This window comes from Caloenas nicobarica, chromosome 3, assembly GCF_036013445.1.
Source record: "Caloenas nicobarica isolate bCalNic1 chromosome 3, bCalNic1.hap1, whole genome shotgun sequence".
Taxonomy (NCBI): domain Eukaryota; kingdom Metazoa; phylum Chordata; class Aves; order Columbiformes; family Columbidae; genus Caloenas; species Caloenas nicobarica.
This window is the reverse complement of record NC_088247.1, coordinates 77,166,912-77,177,628: the sequence shown is the minus strand read 5'-3', so window position 1 is coordinate 77,177,628 and position 10,717 is coordinate 77,166,912. Positions and strand designations below refer to the sequence as shown.

General features: G+C 40.7%; 1 protein-coding gene across 3 annotated transcripts in view; it reads left to right on the top strand.

Annotated features, from left to right (window-relative positions):
• Positions 1-1,223: 1,223 nt before the first annotated feature.
• Positions 1,224-10,717, top strand: part of COG2 (component of oligomeric golgi complex 2) — a 30,837-nt gene continuing 21,343 nt past the window's right edge. For 2 of the 3 annotated variants that reach the window (XM_065631523.1, XM_065631522.1), the window contains exons 1-7: positions 1,224-1,359; positions 2,151-2,312; positions 3,069-3,134; positions 4,021-4,101; positions 4,752-4,855; positions 6,162-6,270; positions 8,029-8,208. In XM_065631523.1, the coding sequence (XP_065487595.1) occupies positions 1,288-1,359; positions 2,151-2,312; positions 3,069-3,134; positions 4,021-4,101; positions 4,752-4,855; positions 6,162-6,270; positions 8,029-8,208 (774 nt within the window). In that variant the 5' untranslated portion in view covers positions 1,224-1,287. The remainder of the gene's footprint in view (positions 1,360-2,150; positions 2,313-3,068; positions 3,135-4,020; positions 4,102-4,751; positions 4,856-6,161; positions 6,271-8,028; positions 8,209-10,717) is intronic. The other variant, XM_065631524.1, reaches the window with a different exon arrangement.

Genomic DNA, 10,717 nt, shown 5'->3' with positions numbered 1-10,717 from the left:
TTTGTTTTCACTAAGGCATAAGTTGTAAGGAGCCATTGAAGGAGGAATGTTGTCTTTACAAAACTGGGGACCTGTCACCTGGCCTCAGCGGGAGGGAAGGACTGAGAGACATCAGACTATGAATCCTTAATGTAAAACAAAGTATCTTCGAACCTATCCCAGAATGCAAACTGATTACTGTATTTAAAAAGTTAAGCTAGGGGGAAGGGTAACCAAAGAGCCAGGAATCTATATTTTAAATAAATCAATAAGGGGAGGAGGTTGTTAGAATTAGATGAATGAGATAGGTAAACTGAGGCAGGCGTCGGGTAGTCTGTAAACCCTGAAGTACCCAACCAATGGGGAAGAGGGAAGGGAATTTGTGGCTGGGATTTGGGGGAGATATAAGCAGGGGCTTTTTGCCCTCGTCCATGTGTCTACCTTTAGGTAGAACACCTGGTCTTGCAAAATCATTAATAAAATATGCTTTGCTGAGAGATCCTGCCTGGGCTTATTACATTGGCGAGGTAATAGTTTCCTACATAAGTGACCTTGAACAATAGATTTTTGAAGGAAACAAGACCCTCACAGAAGACCCTGCTCAAAAGCAGAAGGATGGAGGAGGTAAATCACACTCTGACTCGATTCCTGTTACTCAAGACCACACGGGCGCAAACTATGGTAAATTTAAATAGAAGGAAAAGCTGTTTTTTGCTGTCAAGAGTGGTCGGACCCTGGCACAACTTGCCCAGAGAGGCTGAGGGGCAATACCCAAACCTCGAGGGGACACCCTTGGCCACCGGCTCAGGGTTGGGGGGCGGCACCGTACCGTCCCTTCCCACCCCTGCAGCCCCGGGTTTCCACAGCTTGTGCCCGGAGCCCTGACGGCTGGTCCCTGCAGCTTCGTCTGACCGGGTCAGCTTGCTGCGCTGCGGGCCCGCCGTGGGGCAGCCGGCACTTCGGCAGCCCAGACCCCTGGCTTCACAAAGCGGCACGAACCAGAGAACTTCCTCCGAGGAGGCTGGGCGGGACAGCTCTAAAGGCCCGTGCCCGGCGCACACACCCCGCATCCCTTGCCGCCCCCCATGCCATTTCGAGATCGCCGCCGCCCGCCCCACCAAGCCCGTTGCCGCCTGCAAGGGGCGCTCGGAGCCCTCCAGGGGGCGCTGTCGCGGCGGTGGGCGGCCTGTGCGCCTCTCTTGGCGCAGGTTCCGGGCCGGCTCTGTGGTGCCGCGCTGGCGGGAGTGGCGTTGCTGTGGCAGCGGCGGCTCCTGCTGCCGCGTCGGGCCTGGTGGGCCGGGGCCGGTCATGGAGGCGAAGAAGATGAACCTACCGCGGGGCCCCGAGAACCTCTGCTTTGATAAGGACGAGTTTATGAAGGTGGGTGTGTGCGGGGTGCCCCGGGGCCCTCCGGAGTGGGGAGAGAGGGTTCCTTGGTCGGTGAGAGGGGCCCGGAGCCTTGGTCGGGATCTTTCCCCCCCGCCACGGCTTCTTCCCCGGGCAGAGCGCCCCTGAGTGTGTCACTGAAGGGACGACCCGGGCCTTCAGCAGAACCGGGCGGCTTCCACCTCCGCGGCTGTGTCCGAGCGGGGCTTGAGCCTGGGTGCGGCCGGGCCGAAGGGGCCCAGGCCTGCCCGGGGAGCGGCCGGCGAGTTTGCCACCGGCTGACCCGAATTCTCTGTCCCGGGCCGGGTGCTGCTGTCAGCGCCGAGGGCAGGCCCCGGACGGACTGCCTCCGAACCATACTGTGCGTGGCTTGGAAGCCAGGCTGCGGATAGACTGAAAACCAGCATTCAGGCCTCATTGCTTGGAGAGCTTAAAGTAGTTCTTAACACTGTATTTTGATTTCTCATTCGTTGTTCGTTTTGGTAGCGTTCTGTTGTCGGTTGGTTGGTTTGTTTGTGTGCTTTTTAAAGTGTATACAGGTAACATAACCCCTCATATTTCAGACAGAGTGGTTTTGGTACTCTGACCCGCAACCTCGTGTGCCGTAGATTAAAGACCAAGACTTAGGAACATTGGCAACTACTCCATTAAATAGCCTTTTTGGCTCCTAGTGCTTCAGTTTGGTCGGCTCCCTGGCATACGGAACACTTTGTTTTGGGGATGGGGCATGTTTCCGGCTTGAACTTTTAACTTACATCCTTCTCTCTTTCCTGTTTCATTTTCAGCCGGATTTTGATGTTGATCACTTTGTATCAGACTGCAGGAAACGTGTGCAGTTGGAAGAGCTCAGAGAGGATCTGGAGCTCTATTACAAACTCCTTAAAACTGCCATGGTAGAACTCATAAATAAGGACTATGCAGATTTTGTTAATCTTTCAACAAATCTAGTAAGTGTTACTAAATTGTACTGTGTACTTCAGACTTAATGTGGTTTAGTGGGTTTTTTATTTTTCATATGAAAGGTATATGGCTTTTATTTTAGTATTGTTATATTTAAGACATCTTAAACTGTGACCTCTTGCACTGAGAGAAGCTGAAAGACCATTCCTGTAGAACTTAGCTACTGTACAGAATTGCTGTTGGCCTGTAAAAAGTGTTTTAGATGTATGCTTTTTGTCTTGGAAAAACGAATTCATTAGAAAGTTAGACTCAAGGTCAACTTGTTTTTCAAACTGACAGTAGTTGCAGAATTGAAGGAAATAAGTCATTAAAATAGAATAGCAATGATACAAATAAGGCCATTCGGAAGGATTATTTTAGGAATCTGTAAACTTACTATACAGTCAATACATCTTAAAAAACCCAACCAACCTACTTGACTGAAAATTGTAATCACTTTCATATTAAAAAGTCTTGTCCTCTGTGTCTCCTGCTCTTTCACTCCAGTTCATCCAAGTTCCAATTATACAGGTTCAAAGACTGAGATTTAACATTTTCTTGAAGTTTTCGCTTTGTGTGACAAGCAGTCTGATATCTTTATGCCTGTATTTGAGATACCATATTTCTGCATTGCATTTAGAACTGTAAAGGGAGGTATCTTTTCTCAGTTCTCTTTTAGTGTCTGTAAAACGGTTGTCTTTGTCATTAATTCACATAGGGATTTATCAAAAAAGTCATAAATTTTTTTCTGATAATTTCTTTAGGTTGGCATGGACAAGGCTCTTAATCAGCTTGCAGTACCCTTGGGACAGTTAAGGGAAGAAGTTATGGTATGCTCAAAACAATCATTATGCACAGCTTGGTAAACTTCAGCTCACTTTCGTATGATGTACAAACTGTCTTTTACTCACGTTAATCATTATTATAATAACCTTCTCTTTGAAAACTGATGACTTAGAGTGATAGTAAAAGAGGCACTGTGTTTTCAAGCAGTTGTAGTAGCAGTAAATTTCAGGCAAGAGATAAAGGATTCCTTAAACATGATAAATGAATAGACTCCTGTGAAGATGAGTCTATGGAGAAATATTGAAACTGTTTTAATATATGAGTAACTTACAGATCGTAGCAAATAACTCAAATGCAACACAGTCCTGTTAAGGACTTTTTTTTGCTTAGTCCCGTGGCTTAACCATAAAAGATCACCCTCTGGTGGGTCTTGTTCTGGCTCTTCCACAGTGACTTGGTCTTTAGCAAGGGGCAATTTTTTATGATCTTGGCAGACAGTTCAAAGGGACGTTTGCTGCCTAAATGTGCCTTCAAAATATCAGAGCCTTGATGTCTAAAACTGAAAATAGGTTCAGGTAGCAGAGGAATATTGGTTATGTGAAAAATGCTACTTAAATCTGATTTATTGAAATCATATTGGTTTTATTGCCTGTTTCTGGGTGGAAGGCGGTTTGTTCTCTGTAAGGTACTAAAAGAACACTTCTGGGTGAAATTATACCTGTGCTGGCAGTACTTAAAGAGTTGATTATACTTTCAGTTATTTAATTTTATTTCTGGCTTTTTCACTTAGAGGGCAGTTGATGTGCTGTAACTTTTATTAGTGCTATATTTTAATTAATCTGTGTCCTGTTTTAAGTTTAGATTTTTGAGTTAAGGTTTTTAAACCTCAAGTAGAAAGCCAGCTTTACATGCTGACATTCTCTCTTACAGAGTCTTAAGTCATGTGTCAGTGAAGGAATTCGAGCAGTAGATGACCGGATGGCTAAACAAGAAGATATTAGAAGAAAAAAGGTACAATAGAAAAATTATTACCCTGAAAAGATCCTCCTTAGGATGACTTTGTTTTTACCATTAACCCAGAGAAAAAGAAATTCAAAAAGTTCTAGGCTGTCTAGAGGCACACTGTGCAGGATTTTGTACTTCTAAAAATAATTATTGACATTTTGGTTGACTGACTTAATTTTTTACAGTGCCTGGTTGATCACGAATCTTTATTTTACTTTATTGGCCAAAACCATATATGTTTGATTTGGTTGGCTTTTTAAAATTATTGTTATTCTTGTTTCTACTTGTGGTAGTATATAAACTTGCTTATTATTGATGTAATTGAAATACAGCAGTTTAATTTTTATATGAGGGGGGACACACTAGCATTCGTCTTTGTGCTTAGCTTGGAAAAAAATCAGGGATAAGAACAGCTATTCAACATCTGTGACAAATGTTTGTTTGTGGGTTTTTATGGACTTAAGTGAGCAATACTTCAACTGAGATGACTCAAGTATTAAGATGGAGTTAGAAAACTTACACCTGGGTGGGGGGGTGTGGAAACACCAAAACAAAACAAAAAAACAAACCCTACACCATCCAAAATATCTTCAAGGTTGTTAGGTAATGTAAATTGGGATTGAGGTCAGAAATGAAAAATCTTTCTTTAATTACAGATGTGTGTCCTTAGACTTATTCATGTTATTCAGTCTGTTGAGAAAATTGAGAAGATTCTACATTCCCAAGGCACGAAAGAATTGTCCTCATTAGAGGGAAACAGGTAAAAAAAAGTGTAACATTTAGTTTTGTTTGTAATTGATGAGACTAACTGAATTTCCTGGTATTGTTGTAGATTAATTTACAAGCATTAGGTTATATATTTAGAAATGTAACTGATGGAATAAGTGACTGTTATTTTAGAATTTTCTCAGTTTTAGTCTTCTGCAAACTGGTCATTCACAGAACATGTGATTCAGTCTCCAAAGTTCTGAATTACTTGTAGTGCTTTCAGTAAGCATGCTTTTTGAAGTTTATGTGCAGTCTTTTTTTTTTTTTTTTTCTTGGAAGTCACTGATCCTGTCATGTCTGAAATACTCGCTGTGGTACAGTTGATTCCAATATCATTTGGAATTAAAATGGGAAATAGCTTTTCTTGATTTCCCTGCTTACATAGAACTGAAAGGACTGCTGCAAGAATAGTCTAAGGCAGACAAGCCACACATGTAATACTTCTGGTACAAGAAAGATTTGTGACAAATTCCATTCAGACTCCCACGTTTTGTTTTTTAACAACTTCATGTAGAGCATCCTCTCTCTGTGCCTTTGCTGAGGAATGGAAGATGTTTTTCAGCCAGTTTGGGAACTGATGTATGAGCCATGCACTTGAAATAGTTGACTGTGATGCAAGTGCAACTTAAGGTGGAGGAAAAGACAATTTGGTGAACCCTTTTGAACATGAGACTGTCTTCAGTTCAGTGAGCTGGATCACATGGTTGTGAATGGGATGTGGTAGAGGAATAGGTTGATACCTAGAGGGACAAAGCTTATGCAGAGGTTTTCAGTCAGGGTGAGGCACTTTGCAGAATTACATTTGGAAGCAAGATTGTACTTGAGTGGCTGAAAATTTGGTTATTTTTTGTCGCTATGTAGACCTGAGAAGGGTCTCTAGAGATAGCTGTCATTAGTTTTGCAGTATGACAGAAAGGGGGGATAAGAAAAAAATCTGGGTGGTGAAGAGCCCTTACTGCAGTTTCTGAACACAGTTTGACTGACTTTTCATGTGACAATAAACAGCACTGCTGTATAGAAAAGAGTGCTTCATATTGCTGAGGCAAAAACTGATGTTCCTCAGCTTCTGCTTCACACACTTTATATCTTAGTAGCTCCAAAACAACTCTAATAATTAATGTAGTCTGTTCCAGATTATTATTGTATGATTGCAATAATTATAGTAGTACTTATCAGAATTCCAGATATTTAGCTTAAACTACAAAAATTGAGGGATACCGTTATATATCTGCTGCAGATGAAAGGGAGTTGATTTGAAAGGATTTGTGTATACTCATTTTGTATCCTCTCTCTTCTAGCCCACTTTTAACTGGACAGGTTTTAGAGAGGATTGCCACAGAATTTAATCAACTACAATTTCATGCAGTACAAAGCAAAGGAATGTCCCTTTTGGACAAAGTGAGACCAGTAAGTATTGCATGATAGCCAGCTTAACACTTGTAGGATCAAACAAAATCAGTATAATTGGAAGACTAATGCCTGTTTCCACAGAGTTTTATTGAATTAATTTATGAGGGAAAATGGGTCATTTTTATCAGTTAACTAGAAGTATTGCTTCTTCTGAGGGTTTATGCTTTGTTTGCTAACTTCTTTAAGGGTTACTTAGAATAAGAACAGGAAATATGGTAGATGTTTTTGTCAGCCTAATATATCTTGCATCTTGTATGCTTACTGATATTGAGGCCTAGTTCTAGAGATTTATGTTGGTTTTGTTAGCTGCAGTGTACAGACCAGACTATAAATGGAATGTGGCTACAGAGTGGCTGGCTTGAATGTATTCAGGTTTGTCTTTGGTGACATTTGTTGCCTAACTCTGGCTGTTCAGGCTGATAGGCCAAGCTCCCTAATATCCTGTTTGTAATAACTTATCTACTATAAAAGATGAATTGATGTTTTGCTGTTGGGGTGGTTTTTTTTTCCTTCTATCCATTAATTGGAGACAGGGAACAAATGAAAACCGGTGCTTAAAGGTAGCTATGAATATGGAGATGTGGTAATGCTTTAACTTGGTTAACATGGAGCTTCTTGATGGCTTTCAAGCTAGTGAGGTAGTTAATAGTTCCAGTTTTTCACTATGTACATATGCCTGTTGGCAATATAAACATGTTTCAGATCAAGACTTCCATGGCACCATGTTGATTCATGGACAGTTTACAAGACTGTTCCAGCCACTGAGTTATGAAACATGAATAATAACAGGAGTAAGTATGAGCAAGGGTAGTATTCATGGTGGGAGAACCTTTCTTTCTTTGTTGGGGGGCTTCCTTAATGGTGCTTGCCGGGACTTCTGTCCTGTGCGTGTTGTGCTAAGGGTCATCAGATTGTAGGTTTTATGACTAGTCAGCAATTGGGTTACTGACTTTGCGTATTCAGAAAAAAATTCTGTGGAATCATTTTAGGATGGATGGACACAATACAGCACTCAAAAGGTCAGGGAAGAAATTTGGCTGGTTAAATTGGTAGTTCAACTATGACTACAGTAATGTGTGTTGCTGAACTTGCTTCAAATACAGAGTTGTAAGGGACTGTATTGGGCCAGGATTATATCTGCAGGTAGTGTAGCAATGAGTTGAATCTAGTGGAAGAGATGTAGCAGGACACCAGGAAAAATGGTCGGCAAAGGGAGAATATATGTTGGCTGAAGCAGCTGTTGGGCAGAAGCCAGAAGGAATCTAATGACATGTCATTATTTTTTCCAGTGTCACTCAATGTCTTTGGTTTGCAATAATTTGACATGTATTGCTGGGAACACACTATTGTTTCAGTTTTTGACAGTGGGGAATAAATGCCACAGTTATTATCTCTGGTGACTTATTGTAAAGCTTTTGTGATTATCATACCTAGTGGTTCAGCTGAACAAGGAACAATTATTGACCTGTTTCTTCAGAATGAAGAGGACCTTAGATAAGTTACTGCATAACTTAAAACATATAGAGGAAAATAATTGCCTTTGAACCATATTATAATAAGTACTGTGTTAAATAGCATCGGTAACCCATTAAGCTTGTGTTAGTGTTCATTTGATGCTTACAGTTGTCAAAACTTGTGCACCATTCAAATGAAAATGGAAAGCTGAGTTAGGTATTTCTGGAAGAATTTACTTCAGCAATGATGGCAAGGCTTTGCTTTTTTAAAATTTCTATATTTTGTGTCTCTTCTGTGTAGCGTATAGCTGGAATAACAGCTATGTTGCAGCAGTCTCTGGAAGGGCTACTCTTGGAAGGTCTTCACACTTCAAATGTTGACATAATACGTCACTGTCTTCGCACTTATGCCACAATTGACAAAACACGAGATGCAGAGGCATTAGTTGGTCAAGTGCTTGTAAAACCTTATATAGATGAGGTAAGATAAAATCAAGAATCTTAAGAAAATTAATTTATTTCCAAACATGCTTATTTTTCCTGTTAACCTCCAGCTTTTGTTAGCAGCTTCAAAATGCTTTTGTGGAGAGAGCAGGAGAACTGAGCCTCAATACAGTGTCCATTTGTTTGTTGTTGCTATTTAAGAAAAAAGGCTGAAGGAATTCTCTGTCTGCCTGTCACCAATTTCAGGTTATATCCAGCTGATATTCTTTTTCTTGCCTACATTTTTCTTGGAGTGAGAAATCCAAAAAACAAACCTTAAATTAAGCATATAACTGGAGTAGGACTAGGGAAATGGATCATATCTGGGGTTTGCATTTCTCCATGGCTGGATCAGTAGCAGGCAAATGCAGCAAAAATAGTTCTTATTGCAGTGTCCTTTTCTTCTCATTGTATGAAAAAGCAGTTTCTGCACTTCCCAGCTCTATCAGGACATTAGCAAGAGCAGGAAGCCTTTGCTGTTGTTTGGTGGGAAAAATGTGTCAGATGGCCCGTTTCTCAAATCAGGAGAAACTGATTTTAGTAGGCTATCAGATTACAGCACTAAGTTGGACCAATCGCAAAGTAGTGATCAAATTTTCCGAAATTAGGAGACTTTCTGCTATTTCTCTTGCCTGCTCAGGCAGTAACCTGCCATAATAGGGTAGCAGTCAGCAAGTCAGTCAGGTTTGCTCAAATTTTCTTGCATGTCAGCACACATGCAGTTGCCACTAAAAACACTTCTGAGGACCTACAATTGTATGATGGTAACTCTAGTTTCAAGCTTAGAGTAAAAATCTAAAAGTTCATTTTAAGATACTTGATAGTCTACTGTGTTTGAAATGACTTGATAAAATAGGTTTGTTATGTTTTTAATGAATCTGCTGAAGTGATGTTGCTGTAACAGCAAGACTTCTTTTGACTCTTTTCATCAGTGTGTTGGGAGTTATGTCCAGGTCAGGTGACGATACCATATCATTTCAGAGGATATTTGTTCCCTACTGAGATCTGAATCAGTGCCCTTTTACAGTGGAATTACTAGTGCTGATTGCACTGTTGCAGGAAGTTTCCCTGACTTTCACTGGATTGTCAGGGTATTTCATAAATGCATTAAATTCACATCCTTAAAGAAGAAATTAAACTAGACCAGCACCAGGGATATAAAGTTGTTGTTCTAAAACTCGCATTATGAATCTTTCAGCAGTATTAATTTTCCTGCTCCTGTGGGGAGGGAAAACTGTAAAGTACAAGAGCTGCCTTGGTGACTGCAAATATCCACTTGCTTGAATTTATGCATGTTAATAGAAGGCAGAACAGATCTTGCCTTCATCATTGCCTCTGTAATACATAGCACATTTCAGTGGCTTTCAGTCCCAAGTTATGCTATTGATGTATCTTTCCCTTTGCTGTCAGGATTTTCCTTTACTGTCATTACTCTTTAAATTGAGATATTTAATAACATTCTTTGTTCTCAGTAAACCATGAGAGGCATGTTATGATGTGAGGTACTCTTTTCTGCTTTCAGAATATTTTAAAACAGTTTGTTCTCTACTGATACTTTACCAAAAAAAAAAAAAACCAGGCCTTTTATAGTATAGACTTAGCATTTTTGTTAAGACACATAAAAGAAATGTGAACATTGTTTCTGAAAGTATTGAATATGTTCCTGTAGGCAATAATACAGTTGCTCTTTCTTACACTGGTGTACCCTGAACATAACCGCAGAAGTGACCTTAAGGTATTTGCCTCCCTTTTTCATTTAGTGGCCCTTTGCCATGGTGTTCCCAACCAAGGCAAGTAAAAAGGTCATCTGTGTAACTTTTGCTGAAGTAGTTTTTTTCTAAATGAAGATAGGGAAAAGAAGTTACCTTTTTTTTCAGTCAGTAATGTCTTCAGCAGCCAAGAGATGGAATTGTTACCTTTCCCTTCTCTGTGAAATAATAGTATGTCTGAGGACACCTGAGCTGGATGTCATTGTCCGTAGGATGTTTCTTTTCTGCTGTTGGGAAGGAAACATTTAAAATTATTCTGTTTTTACTTTATATGCATACAGACTTAGAAAGCAAAGCCAGCTCCTGGCTTTTGGATGGGAGTGGGAGTCAAACTTCCTTCAGGTGCTTGCTAGTGGTGTAGCAACTGGTACAGTCAGGGACAGGTCGTCTTTGCCTCTCTGTTTTCTCAGTATCCTTTTCTCGCTTCTGTACGATTCCGCTTGTTTATGTAGCAAGAGGCAAAAGTGTTCAGATAGATGGAAAAATACCAGGACATACAGGCTATTGTTCTTTTCCTGTATTGTCCAACTACTGTGCCCTGCCTGTTTGGCAGAGATTACCCCTTTTCACTGAATATGAGGTGCTGTCCTGACAAAATTCTTTGCTAGCTGCGTTAAAGGCTTAGCATTGTCACAGAACATTCTTGGCTATCGGCTTACCTGCATTTGGGATTGGACCAACAACATCTACATTTAGAAGACATTTTTGACTTTATTCTGAAGTTTGATTAGCTTTTTG